The sequence below is a fragment of the Spermophilus citellus genome, assembly GCF_964194105.1.
Source record: "Spermophilus citellus genome assembly, chromosome: 1".
NCBI lineage: Eukaryota > Metazoa > Chordata > Mammalia > Rodentia > Sciuridae > Spermophilus > Spermophilus citellus.
This window is the reverse complement of record NC_138182.1, coordinates 189,972,319-189,996,443: the sequence shown is the minus strand read 5'-3', so window position 1 is coordinate 189,996,443 and position 24,125 is coordinate 189,972,319. Positions and strand designations below refer to the sequence as shown.

The 24,125-nt window shown below is 39.7% G+C and overlaps 2 protein-coding genes across 2 annotated transcripts in view; both read left to right on the top strand.

Annotated features, from left to right (window-relative positions):
- Nucleotides 1-24,125, top strand: part of LOC308654614 (protocadherin alpha-7-like) — a gene marked incomplete at both ends in the record, with an annotated part of 173,337 nt that overhangs the window by 10,465 nt on the left and 138,747 nt on the right. The window lies entirely within an intron of this gene.
- LOC308652482 (protocadherin alpha-11-like) lies at nt 21,365-23,830 on the top strand (the record flags this gene model as incomplete). The annotated part of the gene is made up of 1 exon (XM_081300325.1): nt 21,365-23,830. The coding sequence occupies one exon, from the start codon at nt 21,365-21,367 to the stop codon at nt 23,828-23,830; it is 2,466 nt and encodes an 821-aa protein (XP_081156451.1).

Here is a 24,125-nt window from a genome sequence, read left to right as displayed (position 1 = left end):
TGGATTTTTTTTTGGGGGGGGTACTAAGGATTGAACTCAGGGACACTTAATCACTGAGCCACATCCCCAGCCCCTTTAAAAAACTTTTTTTGAGACAGGGTCTTACTATGATGCTTAGGGATGGATAAATTGCTGAGGTGGACTTTGAACTCTCAATTCTCCTGCTTCAGCTTCCTGAAACCATTGTGATTACAGGTGTGTGCTACAACCCTTGGCAGATTATTTTTTTTCTTGTTGGTGGAAAATGCTTGTTGGTGGATGGGGGTTCACCTTCTCTATGGGCGAAGATGGCAGATGTGAACGACAATGTGCCAGTATTTGCACAGGGTATTTATGTTGGCAAAAAAATCTGTGAAGCAAAATGGTTTAAGTGAAAGGTCTACTTAAGCAAGCTACAGATATATTAAATATTATAAAGAATGTACACTTGAATTTTTCTTGTACTAATAAGTGAAAATTAGGAAATTTAATATTCATAGAATGAAGTAAAACAGAAACTTAACAATAATTTGCCAGTTGATAAGATGAAATAAAGAAAAGTTAGAATTATATGATTACCTTGTTTAATATATCCTGGTGGCCAGATATACATAAACACAATGCTTCCACAAAAAATGTGTAAGATAGTTTATAGTTCTTATACATATGTCACTATACATTATTTATGACTTACAACGATCATGCTTGAACATAATACTGATACCTGCCAATATTGAAAATATTGAGAAAAAGTATTGCCTTATGAGGAAAGAGATTCCTGCTAAAACCAACTTAATGTAAAAATTCATATGGCATAAACACACTTAAAATTAATAAGGATAAGGGTCTACATTAAATTTGATAAAACAAAATATTTATTGCATAAAAGAACAATTATTGAGGAGTGAATTTAATAATGAAAACATTACCCTTTGGAGCCGCATGATGTCGCTGTCTGACAAATTCTGTCTAGACAAGATCCAAAGACGTTCCTGTAGCAGTATCCGTCTTTCAAAGCCAAACAATCGCAGATGCAGCGAAATTGGACTAGAAGCATCCAGATAATACAATAGTTCATCTTTATATCCGGACAATATTTCTGATAGGAACAAAACGAGTACTTGACATGGTATTTTCCTGGCGAGGAAACCCGGAATCCGGGCATCTGCTTCTCTTGATTCTGCTTCTCTCGGTCTGGAAGGATACCTATAGTAGACAGATTCACTACTCGGTCCCCGAGGAGGCCAAACACGGCACCTTCGTGGGCCGCATCGCCCAGGACCTGGGGCTGGAACTGGAAGAGTTGGTGCCGCGCCTGTTTCGGGTGGTGCCCAAGGACCGCGCAGACCTTCTGGAGGTAAATCTGCAGAATGGCATTTTGTTTGTGAATTCTCGGATCGACCGGGAGGAGCTGTGCGGGCGGAGCGCGGAGTGTAGCATCCACCTGGAGGTGATCGTGGACAGACCGCTTCAGGTTTTCCATGTGGAGGTGGAAGTGAAGGACATTAACGACAACCCTCCTGTATTCCCAGTAACGGAACAAAAGCTGTTTGTTTCAGAATCCAGGCCACTTGACTCTCGGTTCCCACTAGAGGGCGCGTCGGATGCAGATATTGGAGCTAACTCAGCTTTAACCTACAAGCTTAACTCTAATGATTATTTCATGCTAAGCGTGAATTTAAAGAACGAGGAGAATAAACAGGTTGAGCTAATATTAAGAAAATTCTTGGACAGAGAGGATGCTCCTGAACACAATTTACTCCTGATAGCCACCGATGGAGGCAAACCTGAGCTCACGGGCTCTGTTCAGCTGCTGGTCACTGTGCTGGACGTGAACGATAATGCTCCTAGTTTCGAAAGGTCTGAATATGAAGTGAGACTCTTCGAAAACTCAGACAAAGGAACTACAGTTGTGAGACTGAATGCTTCTGATCGGGATGAAGGAACGAACGGGGCAATTTCCTACTCTTTTAATAGTCTTGTTCCACCCATGGTTACTGACCAGTTTAGTCTAGATGCAAACACTGGAGAAATAACAATTCAAGGGAATTTGGATTTTGAACAAGTAAGTTTATACAAACTCCGCATTGACGCGACGGACAAAGGCCACCCTCCAATGGCGGGTCATTGCACCGTTTTAGTGAAAGTTTTGGATGAAAATGATAATGTTCCTCAGATTGCAGTGACGTCCTTATCCTTGCCTGTCCGGGAGGACGCTCAATTCGGTACGGTCATTGCCCTGATCAGCGTGTCAGACCGTGACTCTGGAGCCAATGGACAGGTGACCTGTTCCCTGACGCCTCATGTCCCCTTCAAGCTGATGTCCACTTTCAAGAATTACTACTCGCTGGTATTGGACAGCGCTTTGGACCGCGAGAGCATATCTGAGTATGATTTGGTGGTGACTGCGAGGGATGGGGGCTCGCCTTCGCTGTGGGCCACAGCCAGCTTGTTGGTGGAGGTGGCAGATGTGAACGACAATGCACCAGTGTTTGCGCAGCCGGAGTACACGGTGTTCGTGAAGGAGAACAACCCTCCAGGCTGCCACATCTTCACGGTGTTTGCGCATGATGTGGACGCTCAGGAGAACGCACGAGTGTCCTACTCTCTGGTGGAGCGTCGTGTGGGTGAGCGTGCGCTGTCGAGCTACTTGTCAGTGCACGCGGAGAGTGGCAAGGTGTATGCCCTGCAACCTCTGGACCATGAGGAGTTGGAGCTGCTGCAGTTCCAGGTGAGCGCGAGGGACTCTGGGGTGCCGCCCTTGGGCAGCAATGTGACTCTGCAAGTATTCGTGCTGGATGAGAATGACAATGCACCAGCATTGCTGGGACCTTGGACACAAGGAGCAAGTGGCTCAGTGAATGAGTTAGTGCAGTGGTCAGTTGGTGTGGGCCACGTGGTGGCAAAGGTGAGAGCAGTGGACGCTGACTCTGGATACAATGCATGGCTGTCCTATGAGCTGCTGCCAGTGGTAGGTGAAACACGCAGTCCGTTCCGCATAGGGCTGTACACTGGTGAGATCAGTACCACACGTGCCCTGAATGAGGCAGATGCTGCACGCCAGAGTCTACTGGTCTTGGTGAAGGACCATGGAGAGCCGTCGCTGACTGCCACTGCCACAGTGCTGATCTCTCTGGTGGAAAGTTGGCAAGCTCCAAAAACCTCCTATAGGGCTTTAGCGGGTGCCGCAGGTCAGGAAACAGCACTGGTGGGTGTGAACGTGTATCTAGTCATCGCTATCTGCGCTGTGTCCAGTCTGTTGGTGCTCACGCTGCTTCTGTACACCATGCTGAGGTGCTCCTCGGTGACCGCCCAGGACAGGTGCGCATCTGGGAAGCCCACACTGGTGTGCTCCAGTGCGGTGGGAAGCTGGTCTTATTCACAGAAGAGGAGACAGGTGGTGTGCTCTGGGGAGGTCCCACCCAAGACTGACCTCATGGCCTTCAGCCCCAGTCTTCCACAATGTCCAGAATCAGTCGATGTGCATGAACAGCAAGATTTAAATGTTGATCATTGTATTCAAGTAAGTGCCTGTCTATTTAGAAAATTTAAATTGTATTCGTGGAAATTTTATAATAACTTTTAAGTTTATTTCACTTTTCTGCATATGATGCAATCAAAATTGAAACTTTTGTTAGTTTTAAAAAATACTCTATAAACTATCCTTATTTTTAAGGGCTCTCTTAATTTTTTTTTTTTTTTTTGGTACCAGGGATCCACAAGTTGTCCTTAGACTCAAAGTATCATTAGATATTTTTTGTACAAATATTAATTTTAGCCTTATTACTATTCCAGTAATCTCTGAATAATATTCTAATAAAATGCTCTCATCCAAACATTTAAGCTTTCATGATTAGGCATTGAACTTTTAACCTTGTTTCCTAACCTATGCTTTGAAATATATGTTTTAAATGGTTTCTTGTTTTTATAGCACCACAAAAATTTTTGCATCATACTTATGTTTAATATGATTTAACTGGTAAATATCTATCAGAAAACTGGACTAGATAATTTCATTCTTGCAAGCCAAATATAGGATTTTCAAATCTTTGTTACAGAAAATTTTCAGAATGATCAGAACTCATTAGTTAATGTAGAAATTCTTGGTATTTTTCAAAGTCCAAGATTCTTTCCTTTTTCTCCTTCAAGTTTTCCAAGGCCTTAAGCATGTTGGTTAGTGTTCTACCACTGAACTACAACCCCAGAACAGTTCTTTTAAACTTCTTGTTCTTTTAGTTGGTTGTGTCTGTTTTTCTGTGCTTCTTGTGACTTTTTGGCCCACCTTGATATTAAATATCCATTATATTTTGACCATATTCCTTTGGAGAGATTAATGGAATTTGATGAAAGGGAATGAAAGGTTGCTGGGATTCTGAGTTCTTATGTTATAAACATACTAATTTGCTTATTTATCACTTACTTATGAATTTACGGGAATTTTCTTTTATGAAAGTGATCTTACTCTTACAATTTCTATTCTATGTCTACTTTGTTCTCAGGTATAATTTTACTGAATTCTCCTTCTAAATATTTACTTTATTTTACAAAAGCACTTTTCCTTTCCACCAGAAGCAAGGTTCTTTTCTACCATCGAGCGTAGCATTTGACAACTTGTCATTTCAATCATTTTAGTTCTTTGTTTATCAAACTCTCTAATTGATATTTGAATTGTATTTGATGGGCACGCTTTTTTTCAAAGAAGGAATCTAAACTTATTTCTTGTATTTTAGCAGTATTCACTTTCTATTCTATGTGCATTACTGCTTTTAGCTATTTTCTGTTTCTTAAGTTGAAATCATTAGAGCTTAGTTGTTATATATAGTGGATTCTGGAGCTTCCTGGATTACTTATCCCCTCTAAAATGTTTTGTTTTTATGGATTCTGGTAAAAAATTGTTTTTCAGTACACTGATTTTACATTTATGCATAATAAATGTGAATTCTATCACCTAGAACTTATTTTGTGCCAATCAAGTTAATATTTATAAATTTGTAATAAAATTTAGCAAATGCTAAGGACATAATAAAAGGTATTTATTATTACTTCCAAGAGGAAAAGAAGTTTGAATGCAAAAACCCCCTAAAATGTCAGCAAAATTAAATAAAATGTCAGAAAGTAATTTTATTTTTATGTAAAATTAATCTTGTGAGGACTTCTGAAATTGACCCAAGACTAAATATTTTGAATGCTGTGTGGTAGAATGGAAAAATAAATCTAAAAATCAGTTTTCAGGTCCCAGAAGTTAAATTTGCATCATGTATGTGGTAAAATATTTTTGGATATACAAAAAGATGGCTTATCTTGGTATTAAATGCCCATTAAATTTTTATCTTATTCTTTTGGAGAGAATGATGGGACATAATGGAATAGAATAAAAGGTTTATGGGGTTCTGAATTCTTATAGCTTATTTTTAACATAGTTTTTAATATCTTTATCACTTTATCACTAGAGTACTTCATGATGACATTTGTGATTTATTCCATAGTTGCAGGCTGGAGATTAGCTCAGTGGTAGCATTTGCTTAACATTCATGAGACCATGGGGTTAGGTTCCAGCACCAATAAATCAATAATCCAGCATAGTTATAGTTGCCTGAGATCCTTGAGTGTCTGAGTAAGTATTTGAAATATTTCTGTGTTAGAGTCTGTAAACAAGTCAGGATGGCGCCTGGCATTTTGCCAGAGGGAGTTGTTTGTGAAGTAACGCCAGCAAGCCATTAAGTTTGGAGATTCCTTATTGGTTGACTGCTGTATCTATTTTATGTTAATTAAGATAAGCTGTGTGGATTGTATATATACCACTCCTGTCCTACAATAAAAGGCTCCCACTCCTGCTGTATCAATCTACACAAGTTGCTCATCACTACCCGGTTATTTTGCTGCAGCCGGACTGCGGCATTTCTGTGTTTCATTCAATTAATATTTTTCCCCTTTCTTAAAAGCACACAATAGTATTTTGATATGATTTAAAATAATTTGTTATAGTATTCCCAACAAATGAAATAAATTATTTTACAGCATTATAGAATAAATACATACTTTCTTAGTAAGTAGAGAATATTAAAGCTACCAGTCTTCTTTAAACATTTAACAGGGTCCTTACACATCTCTAGAAACATGTCATTATGTTAGAAATTACCCAGCCTCAAACTTGAGATTTTGAGTAAAACAAATAATATGAATCACATAATGCAATATGTTATAATGAGCACAAAAGAGGTAATGAAGTTGGAATTGAAATAAAATAATTCCCTGTTTGCATCTTTGAAGGAACAAAACGTCATTGTGTTCTAGTGGTTTTTTTTACAAGGGTTTATTTCCACTGCAGAACACCAGAAATAATTTACAGTGCTGCTAAGGAGAAAACAAACAAAACCGAAGACACAGAGAAGCTTCAAATGACTGGAAACATGTAATGGTCTGCTTGATTTAAAACATGTGGATTGCATAAAAGATAATGTGAGAAAATCTGTATTTTGAGCACCAGAAGCAGTTGGGAGCTATCAAAAGATTTTGAGCAAAATAAATTCACACTGTTTCAGCAATGCGAAAGAGAAGACAAACTGGGAAGGTACTGCAGTGATCAAGATTAACAGCAATTGAAAGTGACTCTAATTGATAAGAATACAAAAGAAAATATAGATATTTAAAAACATCAGTGACTCAAAAACTTTCATGTACTTGCTTTCAGACTCAAGACTAAAATATAGATTTAACAAATTTGTTCGCACTTTGGAATGACAGACTAAAACTTATGACAGCTTTACTTATGTAGAACCTAGGCAGAAAAAGAATCCCACCTTAAGTCTAAAATCAGAAATTGCCCTAAGTGCTAAGGATGAATAATAATGAAATAAAAATGCATTAGAAAAAGACATAATGAAGCTCTATTGATTTTAATGAAGAGATAATTATTCACAAATGATAAGGATCAAAAAGAATCAAACTAATAGATACAGGAAAGAAACAAATTTAGTAATTGCTATTAAGAGAAAATTAGGAAATATTTTTTCCCCAAAATTAAAACAAAATTTTCTATTCTTAAAGTATTTCACACATATTAAGTTCATGAAATTACTTAAGAAAACTACTTCCAATATTTGCTCCCTGAGTAATTATCTTTCGGGGCTCCTAGACTCAGTAGCCACAGTGAATTATGGAGTTGTGTTACACTAGAATCTTAAATCTAGAAATATGGAAGATTCTGAATTCCAGAACAAAATAATTTTCCAATTTAAAATTTGTGATCATTTAACTGATCATCTTGATTTATTATCACACAAATTCTGTTACTATTTTAATATTATGTGGGGAGTTTTTTTCTGGAGAGAACTACATTTATGGTCATAATGCATTTCTTAGATGAGATTAAGTCTCGTAACACTTCCTCCAGCAAGAAAAACGTACTCCTCTATTTCAACAATAATTAAGAAAGAATTCACAGAAGGAAATAAAATTTTGCAGGATAACGGTGCAATTTTCATTCATGAAAAATGTACTTACTCTTTGGGCCACGTGATGTCACTCTTGGCCGCGATATTCTGTTTGAAAGGGAATACAGAAATCCTTTTCCCCGTGGGAAAACCACGCTTTCTTTTTTCACTCACTCCGTGATGATCAATGGCGAATACAGGAAGACGGGACTGACAGAGTCAGTAGATTTCTCTTAATTTCGAGGCAATTTACATTAAGCAGAAAGAGATCAGGTATTTGAAATGTTGTACTCGGGTGGAAGCATTCCAGAAGGCCAGCACCTACTGCTTTCACTTCTGCTCCTCACAATCTGGGCAGCAGGCAGCGGGCAGCTCCATTACTCGGTCCTGGAGGAGGCAAAACACGGCACTTTCGTGGGCCGCATCGCCCAGGATCTTGAGCTGCAGCTGATGGAGCTGGTGCCTCGCATGTTCCAGTTGGATTCTAAGAGTCACGGAGACCTTCTGGAGGTAAATCTGCAGAATGGCATTTTGTTTGTGAATTCTCGGATCGACCGGGAGGAGCTGTGCGGGCGGAGCGCGGAGTGTAGCATCCACCTGGAGGTGATCGTGGACAGACCGCTACAGGTTTTCCATGTGGAGGTGGAAGTGAAGGACATTAACGACAACCCCCCGGTGTTCCCAGCCACACAAAAGAATCTGTTTATAGCAGAATCCAGGCTGCTTGACTCTCGGTTTCCACTAGAGGGCGCCTCGGATGCAGATGTCGGAGCCAATGCTCTGCTGACTTACAGACTGAGCCCCAATGAGTATTTCTCACTGGATGTACCACCCAGCCACGAACAGGTAAAACCTCTTGGACTTGTGTTACGAAAACCTTTGGACCGAGAAGAAGCTCCAGAGCTTTACCTATTGCTCACTGCTACCGACGGAGGCAAACCCGAGCTGACTGGCACCGTTCAGTTACTCATCACAGTGCTGGATGCCAATGACAATGCCCCAGTATTCGACAGGACACTCTATACAGTGAGATTACCAGAAAATGTTCCTATAGGAACGCTGGTAATTAACACCAATGCCTCAGATTTAGACGAAGGAGTGAATGGAGATATTGCTTACTCATTCTCCAGTGATGTTCCTCCAGATATAAAATCCAAGTTCCACATAGATGCTGTGAGTGGGGCAATCACAGTGATAGGACGTATTGATTTTGAAGAAAGCAAAACTTACAAAATTCAAGTAGAGGCAATTGATAAAGGCTTTCCACCACTGGCTGGTCACTGTACAGTTCTTGTGGAAGTGGTGGACACTAATGACAATGTTCCACAGTTAACTGTGAAAACTATCTCGCTCCCTGTTAAAGAAGATGCACAACTTGGAACAGTTATTGCCCTGATCAGTGTGACTGACATAGATGCAGGCGTGAATGGACAAGTGACCTGCTCCCTGATGCCTCATGTCCCCTTCAAGCTAGTGTCCACTTTCAAGAATTACTATTCATTGGTGCTGGACAGTGCCCTGGATCGAGAGACTGTATCTGACTATAAAGTGGTGGTGACCGCCAGGGACGGAGGTTCACCTTCGCTGTGGGCCACCACCAGTGTGTCTGTGGAGGTGGCTGACGTGAACGACAACACACCGGCTTTTGCACAACTTGAGTACACTGTGTTCTTGAAGGAGAACAACCCGCCAGGCTGCCACATCTTTACAGTGTCTGCGCATGACGCGGACGCTCAGGAGAACGCTCTGGTGTCCTATTCTCTGGTGGAGCGTCGGGTGGGCGAGCGTGCGCTGTCGAGCTACGTGTCAGTGCACGCGGAAAGCGGCAAGGTGTATGCTCTGCAGCCTCTGGACCACGAGGAGTTGGAGCTTCTGCAGTTTCAAGTGAGTGCACGAGATTCTGGGGCTCCGTCACTTTGCAGCAACGTGACATTACAGGTGTTCGTGTTGGACGAAAATGACAATGCGCCAGCGCTGTTGGGGTCTGGGACGGGGGACGTGAGCTTAGTGGTGACCCAGCTGGTGCCTTGGTCTGTAGGTGCAGGCCATGTGGTGGCGAAGGTGCGCGCGGTGGACTCAGACTCAGGTTACAATGCATGGTTGTCTTATGAGCTACAGACGTCGGTGGGCGGCGCTCGCAGTCCCTTCCGCGTGGGACTGTACACCGGGGAGATCAGCACAACTCGCGCCCTGGATGAGTCCGACTCACAGCGTCAGAGCCTTTTGGTCCTGGTGAAGGACCATGGGGAGCCAGCGCTGACTGCCACCGCCACAGTGCTGGTGTCTCTGGTGGAAAGCGGCCAGACCCCAAAGACCGCTTCTAGAAACTTGGTGGGTACTGCGAGCCAGGAGGCAACGCTGGTGGATGTCAACGTGTACCTGATCATTGCCATCTGCTCGGTGTCCAGCCTGTTGGTGCTCACGTTGCTGTTGTACATATCATTTCGGTGTTCAGCGGCGCCCACCCAGGGCGAGTGCGGGTCTGGGAAACCCATGCTGGTGAGCTCCAGCGCGGTGGGCAGCTGGTCGTATTCGAATCAGCCACGACAGAGGATGTGCTCTGGAGAGGTCCCACCCAAGACCGACCTTATGGCCTTCAGCCCAGGTCTTCCTCCGTGTCCTGGATCTGTAGAAGGAGTGGGAGAACCGCCTGTTGTTTTGGACTCCCCTGGGAAGGTAGGTTATCTTAGAATTTATTTTTGTTATTTGTTATTGAATGATATTTTTCAGCTCCTGTGGTACATTTAAATATATTTTTTTCATTTTTCTATAGCTCTACCAGACTTTCAAAGTAAAAGTTCATAGTTTTATTTTGAATCTCATAAGTTTGGAACAGACTTTTGTTTTGACTTTCTTTTTAAAATTTTTTTACCTTTATTTATTTTTATGTGGTGCTGAGAATAGAACCCAGGGTCTCACATGTGCTAGCTGAGCCACAACCCCAGTCCTGTTTCAACTTTCTTAATGAGAAATGTCATAAACTGCATATTAAACAGGCATTATTATGTGTCAAATTAATTTTTGGAATCTGTAATGATTCTGAATTGCCATAGCACTTGACAACCATTCAGTGTTACAGCCAATGCAGTTATTATTCATTCAGTAAGCATGAACAGCACTCTATCATTTATTCTAAATTTACTCTAAATTATTTATTTCTAAAATTTGCATTGTAGTTTGGTCTAGTTTTATTGTTTATAATAAACTCTTAAGTTTGTTTTTGCATTTTATTCCTCTGAATGAAGACTTTCTTGATATGGTTGTTCGGCACTGCTCAGTATCTTTTACTGCAACAAGTAATTTTCTTAAAATCCTGGAAAACAATTTCTCTATTTAGGAATCAAAGATGGCCACAATAATGATTATGAAAATTGAAGTAAATTTTAAATAAAATATTTCAGTTTCTTCTAAATCATATGCCTGAGGCATGCTTCAATACAGTCTGTTTTTCGAATTTTACTTCATTCAAAATGAATAGTCCCTCAACTCCTGTCATCAAACCTATGTCTATCAACACATGTTACCTTGAATTCAGACTTACACTTGTATATATTTGTTTTTGAATGTTTTTCAGGTGTGCCACTGATCTTGGGCTTAGGTATTATGTGTTGTATGCAATTATGTGATATGAATTGAGTAGTGCTATAAATGTCATCCTTCCCCTCAAATTTCTTCTTGCCTCTTAGACTAAATTTTTTGAGCACTGAATTATAAAGTTTATTCATTATTATTCATGAGTATATTGATTAACTGGTAATTTAATCCTTTATGTTAACTTGATTATCCTCTTAGACTAGTTCTTCTCAAGTGATAGTTACTAGATAGGACAAACTAAATTACTGCCTAAACTAAATTATAAACTTATTTTAAGATTCCAGATAATAGCTCAGATTGAACATTAGTATTGTGAATGGATGGATAATTCCTTACATTTAAATGTACGCCTTATAAGAAAATAGGCACATAAGCTGATGGATCAAGTGATCCTCATTTCTGTCAATTTTTCTATTTATAAATATTGTTATATTGTCCAGCTTTTAATAATGACTAAAGTAATTTAAAATTATTGATATGTTTAATATATATCTTTTATAAGCCATAACATTATTAAATTTAAAAAAATCATTTGGACAGGATAAAATTTCTATTATATTTAAGATTTTTTGGAAAAAGAGAAAACTAAGGATTTTAAAGCTACATAGATCTCTTAGTGGAGAGTTTTGCTTTCTGAATATTTGATTCCAAGAACTTTGAGAGAGGAAAAAATATTTTTTTTTTTTACTGCAGGCAGTATGACAAACTTTACTGACATTGATAAAACTATTAGATAGATTACAGAACTGTGTCTTTTTGGTATTTAAAAAATTAAATGTTACAGGGATGTAAGCTGTTGACTATGAAAGTAGAAGTGGTACATTTGTGAATTATAATCATAATTAAGATTCTTTTGCTCATGTAAGGTATAATAAAGTGAAACTTCTCCCCATACAATTGATTTCTTAATAAAGGTACTTTTCTGTCTTCTTAGAGACAAGAAGCACCCTCTCAGCATGTCCAATAGCAATGATGAAAGCATTGTAGAGTGACACTATTCTATACATAATAATTTTTCCTGAGGACCCAAATTTGTTCTTGAGAATCACGAAAACAAATGTGGCCAAATTGAGGCTGGAGAGTAATTCCTACTAATGAAGCACTCATTCTCCTTAAAATACTATCCCAGGCACTTAATATACCATAACTCACAACCCAATATTTTTACTATTATATTATGAAAGTGGAAAGTGAAACATGTAAAGGTTGAATGTTTGAAGATGTAAAGTCACATTACTAGTAAGTAGGATAATAAAAATCTAAATCGAGAAATGTCTGATGTTGAAGACAGTAATCTCTCTACATTTTAGTGATGACTGGAATTTAGGAGTCGCAAACATCTCATGGGTAATTGATGCTTGTGATTAGTGTCGAAAAAGGTTCATTGAATCTTAAAATAATGACAAAGTGAAGTAAATATCAAAACTTGAAGAGACCTACGATTGTCATCCAATAAAATGCTTCTACACAGTATGCAAACTTGAGAGCATTTGAAATTTAGCTAAGATAATCAAGTGGTTAAGGAAGGAATTAGTTATCCGAAGTTCTGTGTCAAATAAAATGTTGTGCCATGAATAAAGTCAATATTATTATATACAAGAGACTATTATAAGGGTTTGAAAGTCCAGATAAACACATATAGAAATAAGAGATGAATGAAAGAAAAATTAAACTCATGGAATTGTACTTACGAATTAGGCCACCGGATGTCGCTGTTGTCCACAATATACGTAGCCTTTTAGAAAAAAAGGAATAATCCACTGTCTCTCAAGGTCTAGGAAGTAGCTATTTTCTTAGATTTCAACCGTTTCTATAAAAAATGGAAGAAAGATATCGGATGGGAAATGTTCAGAGTATTCATAGACTTGTAAGACAAGAGAAAGGTAGGATGTTGATCGCCAGATCCGGCCTTCCGGGAGCCCGGTGTCTGCTGCTCTCGCTTCTGCTCCTGACAGTCTGGGAGGCTGGGAGCGGTCAGCTCCATTACTCGGTCCAGGAGGAAGCCAAACACGGCACCTTCGTGGGCCGCATCGCGCAAGACCTGGGGTTGGAACTGGAAGACCTGGTGCCCCGCCTATTTCGGGTAGCATCCGAGGGTCGCGGGGACCTTCTGGAGGTAAATCTGCAGAATGGCATTTTGTTTGTGAATTCTCGGATCGACCGGGAGGAGCTGTGCGGGCGGAGCGCGGAGTGTAGCATCCACCTGGAGGTGATCGTGGACAGACCGCTGCAGGTTTTCCATGTGGAGGTGGAGGTAAAGGACATTAATGACAACCCTCCGATGTTCTCCGTAACAGAACAAAAGATCTCAATACCCGAGTCTAGACTGCTTGACTCTAGATTTCCGCTGGAAGGCGCCTCTGATGCAGATGTTGGAGAGAACGCGATGATTACTTATAAACTCAGTTCAAATGAGTTTTTCATTCTTGATATTATAAGCAAAAAAGACAAAGGCAAGTTCCCAGTCCTTGTTTTGAGAAAACTGCTAGACCGTGAAGAAAACCCACAGCTTAAGTTATTATTGACGGCAACGGATGGGGGCAAACCTGAATTCACAGGATCTGTTTCTGTGTTCATTTTTGTGTTGGATGTTAATGATAATGCTCCTACATTTGACAGATCCGTTTATGAAGTGAAGATGTATGAAAATCAAGCGAACCAAACGTTAGTAATATGGTTAAATGCTTCTGACGCGGATGAAGGCATAAACAAGGAAATGGTGTATTCTTTTAGCTCTTTGGTCCCACCCATCATAAGAAGGAAATTTTTAATTAATGAAATGACAGGAGAAATAAAAGTAAATGATTATATTGACTTTGAAGATAGAAACATTTATGAAATTCATGTAGACGTTTCAGATAAAGGAACTCCACCTATGGTTGGTCACTGCACTGTATTAGTAGAAATCCTCGATGAAAATGACAATTCTCCTAAGGTAGTTGTCACTTCTTTGGCTCTCCCAGTAGAAGAGAATGCTCAAGTGGGCACTGTCATTGCCCTAATTAGCGTGTCTGACCAAGACTCTGGAGTCAATGGTCAGGTGATTTGCTCCCTGACACCCCACATCCCTTTCAAGCTGGTGTCCACTTTCAAAAATTACTATTCTTTGGTGTTGGACAGCACCCTGGACCGCGAGACCATATCTGAGTATGAGTTGGTGTTGACTGCAAGGGATGGGGGCTCGCCTTCACTGTGGGCCACAGCCAGCTTGTTGGTGGAGGTGGCAGATGTGAACGACAACGCACCAGTGTTTGCGCAGCCGGAGTACACGGTATTCCTGAAGGAGAACAACCCGCCAGGCTGTCACATCTTCACGGTGTCTGCGCATGACGCGGATGCACGGGAGAATGCGCTGGTGTCCTACTCTCTAGTGGAGCGTCGTGTGGGTGAGCGTGCGCTGTCGAGCTACGTGTCAGTGCACGCGGAGAGCGGCAAGGTGTATGTGTTGCAGCCTTTGGACCATGAGGAGTTGGAGCTGCTGCAGTTCCAGGTGAGCGCGCGGGACTCTGGTGTTCCACCCCTGGGCAGCAACGTGACTTTACAAGTGTTCGTGCTGGATGAGAACGACAACGCGCCAGCACTGCTGAGACCTTGGACACAGGGAGCAGGCGGCTCTGTGAGCGAGCTGGTATCGCGGTCAGTTGGTGCGGGCCACGTAGTGGCGAAGGTGCGGGCGGTGGACGCAGACTCTGGCTACAATGCTTGGCTGTCTTATGAGCTGCTACCTGCGAAGGGCGGTCCTCGAAGTCCATTCCGTGTGGGGCTGTACACAGGCGAGATCAGCACCACGCGCTTGCTGGATGAGACGGACTCACCCAGCCAGAGCTTGCTGGTTCTGGTGAAAGACCACGGTGAGCCGGCACTGACCGCTACTACCACAGTTCTGGTGTCTCTGGTGGAGAATGGTCAGACGCCAAAGGCCTCTTTGCGAGCGTCAGCTGGAGCTGGGAACGCAGAGGTGGCGTTGGTGGATGTCAATGTGTACCTGATCATTGCCATCTGTGCGATATCCAGCCTGTTGGTGCTCACGCTGCTACTGTACACCGCACTGCGGTGCTCAGAGGCGCCCACTGAGGGCGCATGCAGGCCTGGGAAGCCCACGCTGGTGTGCTCTAGCGCGGTGGGGAGCTGGTCATACTCTCAGCAGAGGAGGCAGGTGTGTTCTGGTGAGAGCCCACCCAAGACTGACCTCATGGCTTTCAGCCCTAGTATTCCTCCTGGTTCAGGTTCTGGAGATAGTGGAGTGCAACAGGAGATCTTTGAGAATGTGAGTACAGCAATACTGTGATGAATTTCATTCCCGTTAATGTCACTGACATATTAGTTCACCAATTTATTATTGAAAATTCATTGTTTTCTTAAATTTGTTTTTGCCTTTCTCTTTAGATGGTTTATTAAAAGCCTACTGCAAATCTAGCCATCTTCATCACATTTTACTTCAGTCATTGAGAATATTTCTTAGGAATATTCTTCAGTTGCTAAATATAATAACAAAATACCAATACTGAAATAGGATGAGTCAACATTTCCTCTTGCTTCGGAAAGTTAAGTTTGCTAGGAAGAAGGCAAAGATCATGATGGGAAATGTAGAATATGGACAAGGCTCCAATCCACTTCTCAGTTTTCCAGCAATTTCATTCTTCCTATTCTAATTGGTGTCCTCCATTTCTTATCATGTTTATGTATTCAAAACTACCTCTATTTTATTTTATAATTTGAATTTAAAACATGTTTATTTCTTAACTTTCTATATCTTTAAATTATCTGTCACTAATGGAGATGGGCATTGTTGAGACAGCTTCGTTTTATATACAGTTTTTTTCTTTATAATCAACAGCATGCTTTTTTGAGATGGTCTTTGCAGTGGGTAGAGTTTTAGCCTTGCCTTTGGAGGTCGTTTTAGTATTTTGGGGGAGGGTCATTAATACCCTTGTATTATCAAACTCATTTTTTTCAAAGTCTACTCTTTTAGATAGAAAATGTTTTCCCTTTTACTAACATGATGTCAATTCTGCTTAATTATCTGTTAAACTCATTGCTACTTTCTTCCAGTTTAATTTATTGAGCTCTTCTACTTATTTTGAAGATTTATTTGGGCACAGATCATACTCATTTTTTTCCATTCTTAGCACTTGTCATGAGGCTGTACTGAAATATTTTAGATAGGAAAATTAGCACTTGTGCTTTCAGTTTAAGAAATTCTTCGCATAAATGGTGAAGTGCAATATTGTTGCCTGTGCTTAGCAAGATGTGTGGTCTTTAAAATGACATTAATAATTTAAGCATAGGAATAATGAAATATCAGTAAAGGTACTTCCACTTGGGTACCTCATTGTTGATTACTCAGAATTTAACACAGTATACTCCAGATACATTTAACACAAAGTATATTTTGTTTTGGGTTGGGGTTGTAGCTTTAGTGGTAGAACACTTGTCTAACAGGCACAAAACCCTGGGTTCAATTATCAACAGTACAAGAAAAAAAATTTTGTGGTTTCAGCACCATCACCATGTGAGTTGTTTTATTTAAAGAAATCCCAGAGAATTTGTAATTAAACCTGTAAAGATATCTATTAAATAGTATGGAAGGTTAATTACAAATTTGTTCTTTTGGACTTCAATTATAAATGAGATACTCTTTGATTCTACTGTGTGAATACATATTTGCATTTGGAAGGAGAGTCAAGTTATGGACAGGGCAAAGTCCAAAGAAACACTTTGAAGGTGTTAGTGGCTATTTTCTGTTTTGAAAGAGGAACTTTAGGAGGATGATTTCCATGAAGATAAACATTAGGAAAAGGGGTTACCATCACCCATGCCTTCGTATATTATGCATGAATCTCTCCATCTGTAGATGGGGGAGAACAAGAGCAAATGTTGGTGATTATATAGTAAACCACCACTGTATAAGCTATTTCTATTTGTTGGGCATGGTATGAAGGGCTTAAAATACATCTTTTCATTTAATCCCAATTCATTTATGATAATTTGTAAAATACCGTATGTAGAGCTATCCGAATTTTAAAGATAAGGGAAACTGAGATATTTATCTATCTTCTCCAGTTCCCTTCAACTAGTAATGGAGATAATGTTCAAATGCATATCTTTCACAATCCAAAGCCATTCTTTTTTTAATATTTTATTTTTAGTTGTAGTTGGACACAATACCTTTATTTTATTTTTATGTGGTGCTGGGGATGGAACCCAGGGTCTCACCTGTGCTAGGCGAGTACTCTACCACTGAGCCACAACTCCAGACCCAGAGCCATTCTTTTATTCATCATAATGTAGAATTTTCTTCAGTAAATCTTTTCTCTTTTATCAAATAGTGCTGGTTATGAAAATTGAGTGCAATCGGTATACAGGGAAATCCTTTCTGTTTTGCTTTAAAAAGCCCTTCATGATTATGTTAATCATTAACTTTGTGCAATGCTATGATTGAAGTGGACATTAGGATTTTTTTTTTTGGTGAAAGTTTTTCTTAGGAGAGTTCATGATTATCACATGTTTTAATCAATTGCTACATTGACAGAGGCATTTATATTATTTAATCAGTAAATAATTAAGAATTGTATTATAAGAACTATGGATCAATTGTTTAGAAGTGATAGAGATAAAGAAGAGTTATTTAATACATAAGAAACATCATAGGCTGCATTTTCTAATAATGCTGCAAAACACCAAAGTCAAATATCACATAACAGAGTGACCTTGTTTGTTCTTTGTCATGAATAAGGATAGTGTTTTAGACAAGTATAAATGATAATGTAACTTCAAGGATCCTGAACATGGTCAAAGGATTCAGAAGTGTTTACAATGTTTCATACTTCCTTAACAGCTTTAAAGGCATTGGTTTTCCAAGAAAATCTTTAAATGTATGTAGGTCTTTCTCAGTTCAGCCTTCTTCAGTCTTATTGTTGGCTGAGAGACTTTGGCAAACTAAACAAAGGATTTGAAATTGTGTTTACTAAATAAGTCATGCTAGAGCAGAGTCAGCCTCATTCAGTAGATCCTACAGTGGTTGGATATTGAATTTTAATCTGATTTTTAAAGAGCTTCCTGAGGTTCTGTGAATGGCTACAAAATTAATTTCTGTGTTTTATGTTTTCAAGAAATATAGCATTAATATAACATAAACTATTCATTCTAACTAGGACTAGCAGGATACACAGGTAGCATTTAAAGCTAACCAAATTCATTTTGTAAAGGTCTAGAACAAAATTTCTTAGTCCTCAGTTGATTTTGCAAAGTCAAAGTTAATGATGATAATGATATGACCTATTGGCATTAGCCTAGGGCCAAATATTAGGCTCATCCCACAAAATGAATTTGAATAGAGCATTTTTTTTCTCTCTGGGTGATTTAGATGGTGACACCTGAAATATTATAGCTAATGAAAAAGATGGATCAGTGACTCACACACCATATTGAATGTTTCAATGACTTGCCATTTGCCCAGGGCCAGTTTGTATAATCACAAAATATCATATTATTGAAAATTGACCCCTAAATTAACATCTGTTTTTAATTCAAATATATATTATCATCTATCATGAGTTAAATTTCTCATATTTATATCTGTATTTAGGAAGATACCTAATTGTGCATGACATCTCAATTCCCAGTTCCCATAATTAAGTGGCTGGAAATCTGTTGCTTATCTTGTTGAAAAATAAAAAATTGACATGCTTCAAATGTCATTTTAAGTACAGTGTTATCTGGTCAAATGTTGTATTTGAATTAAAAGTTCATATGACTGATGTATAATAGAATATGACAGGTGTATAATAGAATTCAGTGCCATAAAATATGTATACTTTTTAAATTTTTAAACAGAATTTTAATTTACTTTAATAAGAGTTTAATGTTATGACAATATTGGGGAAAGAGTAAATATGAAAAAAAGTGAAACAAAATCACAAATTAGTAGTAGAATGTATTTTTAAAGTCAAGATTAATGAAAATATCAACAAAGAAGTATGATGACCATTTTTCTCATATGCCATTGCAATAATTTTGGGTTGCAGATGATCTATCAAAATGAACACTGAGGAAGAAAATAGCTTGAGCCCCCAAATTTGAAGGCAGCCTGGGAGATCTTGACTCTTAAAAAACCTATATAAAAATAAGCAACTTTATGTAACAAAATATTTAAGCTAAAATTTTTATTCTGAGTCACTTTGTACTCTAAACTTATGTTGTGTCATCTTTTTTCTCCTAAGTGGTTATGAGAAGACAAGGAAAACATAACCAAATCACAGTGTCAGGCAATGAAAACTCACATCAACAATTCTGATTTTCTGTGGTATATACACACAATGGAATATTACTTAGCATAAAGAAAAATGAAATTATGGCATTTGCCAGTAAATGGATGGAACTGGAGACTATCATGTTAAGTGAAATAAACCAATCCCCTAAAACCAAAGGCTGAATGTTCTCTCTGATATAGGAATGATAACACACAACAAGCAGGGAGGGAAGAATAATAGTTCATTGGATTAGACAAAGGGGAATGAAGGGAAGGGAGAGTGGATAGGAATAGGAAAGTATATTCCAGATACATTTAGCACAAATGAATGAATCAGACATAACTTTCCTATGTTCATATATGAATACACAACAGTGAAACTCCACATCATGTACAACCACAAGAATGGTATCCTAATTAGAAAAAGTTATACTCCATGTATGTATATCAAAATATACTCTACTGTTATGTATATCTAAAGAGAACAAAAAAGAATCCCATTTCACTTAGTATTCTATGAAATTCCATTTCTAAACTCTAAGCACATCTTTAGACACTCAGAGGAGATATATTAGAAATCACTTTGCTTGTTCTGGATGAATATATTATTGAAATTCCCAAATTCTTCAACAACAAGCCATTTTAATTAATGTATTTTGATTGGATTGAGAAAACCAATGTTGGTGATTTGGAAGTAGCAAAATGGTACAGGTATTTTTTGTGGTGATTTTTAACTTCATGGAGTTATTTCATTGAAAAAATCATTTTACAGTTGAAAGGATTATTTCTATTTTATTATTCCTCCGTTACTTAATGTTCCATTTGGATGCCTCATAGTATTAACAATGTAACTTATGTGAGAAATCATCTATGTCAAATTCATAATTCATCTAGGCCAAGGGACTTTTCCTTTGTAAATTCTGTATTTTAAATTAACAAACTTGAAAATACATTATTTATTTTTTCTGATTATTTTCCTATTGTTCTTCAAAGGCTATAAAGTCACTTGTAACAAGAAGACAGTTAAATGTAAATAATGAGGAATCAGAACTGAAGGAAAAAAGATATGATATAATTAACAATAATGCTTTATATATTTCAATATAGCCAGAAGAGATGATTTTGAACGTTTCATCACAATGAAATGATGTATGTTTAAGGTGGTAGATATGCTAATTACCCTGGCTTGATTATTACACAATATATACACAAATGAAAACATTCAATTGTACCCCATAAATTTGTACAAGTATTACAAGTCAATTTTAAAAATTAAAAGAGACATGAGAAGGCATATTCATATAGATAAAAGCATAGTCTGCAGAACATAAAGTCTGAAGAGTTGTTATTACTAAGATTTAAAGTTTTTCTTTGAGGATGAGGTGTGTAGTTTAGTGGTAGAGGGCTTGCTTAGCATACAAAGGGCCCTAACTTCTGCAAAAACAAAAAACAAAAAACAAGCTCCAGTGTCACAATTATTTTTGAGTTTTCTAGCAGACCCAGTTACAAGGGAAGTTGGAAGTAAAATAATTCAATTTTGATAATATGTATTTTAGATTTGATAATATTTTTGTATGAGGGACAATACTTTAGGTAAACATTAACTCTGTTTTTCCAACAGGTTTTTTAAATAAGTGAACTCTCTTTTTCTCTAAGTGAAATAATAATTTTATAATTCTAAAATAATAATAATAATAATTTTATAATTCTAAAAGAACCATAGAAAGAATTTAAATTTGATGTTATTCAAGAAACAAACATATATTTGATTTCAATACAACTTAAAATCTGAACGTTCCATAAAAATCACTTTGGAATTGTTTAGGAAAAAGTAAGGTAAAACATGAAAATTCTGGGGTGATGGATGCAGTACACAGTACTCACAATTTCAGGCACAAGGTGTCGCTCTTTGCTTGAAAGAAAGAGTCCTCTTATGGATTGGTCTGGTCAGGCATTCCTCCTAAAAAACGACTCCATCATGTTGGATGCTGCTATGAAAGGATCCTTCGAAACTTCTCAAAAATTCAGCGAGATTTTAAACCTGAATTGAAGTATCTGGTACAGTAAGTGTAAGAAAATTTTATTTTGGAAGCCAACTTCGTATGCAATGTTAGGTTTTCAGCGAAGGAGTTTGGGTACTCTGCGACTACTGATCTCGCTTCTGCTTCTGGCAGCCTGGGAGGCAGGGAGTGGCCAGCTCCACTATTCCATCCCGGAAGAGGCTAAACATGGCACCTTTGTGGGCCGCATCGCTCAGGACCTAGGGTTGGAACTGGAAGAGCTGGTGCCCCGTTTGTTCCAGGTGGAGTCCAAGGGCCGCGGGGACCTTCTGGAGGTAAATCTGCAGAATGGCATTTTGTTTGTGAATTCTCGGATCGACCGGGAGGAGCTGTGCGGGCGGAGCGCGGAGTGTAGCATCCACCTGGAGGTGATCGTGGACAGACCGCTGCAGGTTTTTCATGTGGAGGTGGAGGTGAAAGATATTAATGACAACCCGCCAACGTTCTCTCTCAGAGAACAAAGCCTGTTGATTTTTGAATCTAAGCAGCCAGACTCGCGATTTCCGCTAGAGGGAGCTTCTGATGCGGATATAGGCGAGAATGCTCTATTGACCTACAGACTAAGTCAAAATGAGTATTTTACTTTAGAATCACCAACGAATAGTAAGCCGACTAAAAGACTGTCGCTTATATTAAAGAAGTCACTGGACAGAGAGAAAACTCCGAAGCTTAATTTGCTACTGACTGCCACAGATGGAGGGAAACCAGAACTCACAGGCACCCTTCAGCTCTTGGTCTCTATCTTGGATGTTAACGACAATGATCCGGAGTTTGATCAATTAGAATACAAGGTGAGATTGATGGAAAACACTGCTAAAGAAACTCTTGTGATAAAGTTAAACGCCACCGATCGAGATGAAGGAGTAAACGGGGAAGTAACATACTTCTTAATGTCAATTAAGCCCAATGGAAAACTCTTATTTACACTAGATGAAAATAATGGAGAAGTGAGGGTCAATGGAACTTTAGATTATGAAGAAAATAAGTTTTATGAAATTGAAGTGCTGGCCACAGATAAGGGGAATCCCCCGATGGCAGGTCACTGTACCGTCTGGGTAGAAATCGTAGACACTAATGATAACGCTCCTGAAGTTACTGTGACTTCTCTGTCCCTCCCAGTACGTGAGGACACTCGGCCAACCACAGTCATTGCGTTGATAAGCGTATCCGACCGCGACTCCGGTCTCAACGGCCAGGTGACCTGCTCTCTGACGTCAGATGTTCCCTTCAAGATTGTGTCCACCTTCAAAAACTATTATTCACTGCTGTTGGACAGTGATCTGGACCGAGAAAAAGTGTCAGCATATAATTTGGTCGTGACTGCACGAGACGGGGGCTCGCCTTCACTGTGGACCACAGCCACTGTGTCAGTGGAGGTGGCCGACGTGAACGACAATGCACCTGCGTTCCCACAGTCTGAATACACCATATTCGTGAAAGAGAACAATCTGCCAGGCTCCCACATCTTCACGGTATCCGCGCGAGACGCGGACACGCAAGAAAATGCGCTGGTATCCTACTCTCTAGTCGAGCGGCGGGTGGGCGAGCGTGCGCTGTCGAGCTACGTGTCGGTGCACGCTGAGAGTGGCAAGGTGTATGCACTGCAGCCCTTGGACCACGAAGAGCTTGAATTGCTGCAGTTCCAAGTGAGCGCACGCGACGCTGGTGTGCCGCCACTCGGTAGCAATGTGACTCTGCAAGTGTTCGTGCTGGACGAGAACGACAACACGCCTGCACTGCTGCCTACTCCTGTAGGTGGCACCGTGAACGTAAACGAGCTGGTATCAAAGTCAGCGGGCGCCGGCCACGTGGTGGGTAAGGTGCGCGCAGTGGATGCAGACTCTGGGTACAATGCGTGGCTCTCCTACGAGCTATTGCCAGCTGCAGGTGGCGCTCGCAGTCCATTTCGCGTGGGGCTATACACCGGTGAGATCAGCATCACGCGCGCCCTGGACGAGACAGATGCACCACGTCAGCGCCTGTTGGTTCTGGTGAAGGACCACGGTGAACCGGTTTTGATGGCCACGGCCACGGTACTCTTATCTCTGGTGGAGAGCGGTCAGGCGCCAAAGGCCGCCTCACCGATGTTTGCCAGCTCTGCCAGCCAGGCAGAGGCGCTCCTGGATGTCAACGTGTATCTGATCATAGCCATCTGCGCGGTGTCCAGCCTGTTGGTGCTCACGCTGCTGCTGTACACAGCGCTTCGGTGCTCGGCTGGGCCCACCGAGAGTGCGTGTGGACCTGGGAAGCCCATGCTGGTGTGCTCCAGTGCGGTGGGGAGCTGGTCATACTCACAACAGAGGAGGCAGAGGGTGTGTTCTGGCGAGGACCCGCCCAAGACCGACCTAATGGCCTTCAGCCCCAGTCTTCCACCAGGACTAGACAGAGAAGATGAAAAAGGAAGGCAGGAGGCAGGATTAAATAACCCAGTACACGTGAGTTTTCTAAAAATTCCACCTATTCAGAAAGTTTATGTTAAATTATTTGGATCGTTTGTTCACAGAAATTTTTAAAATGAGAACTCTGTATTTTGAATATTGTTTTAAAGAACAATATCTGTTAGTTATATATGTCAGATGATACATATATCCATTCTTTTAATAATGAAAAATCATGTTTCTTCTTTTTAATGAATGTGCTTTTTCTTCTAATGTTTGATTAGAATACATTGAAAGAAGTTTTTGAAGAATGGCCCTACTGTTGTTACTTGAGTACAAATAATCACAATTTTTGTGGATTCTTTAAATTTACCAACCTTTTTCTTTTAACAGCATTTTGCCTTGATATTTTCACATTATTGAATTAATT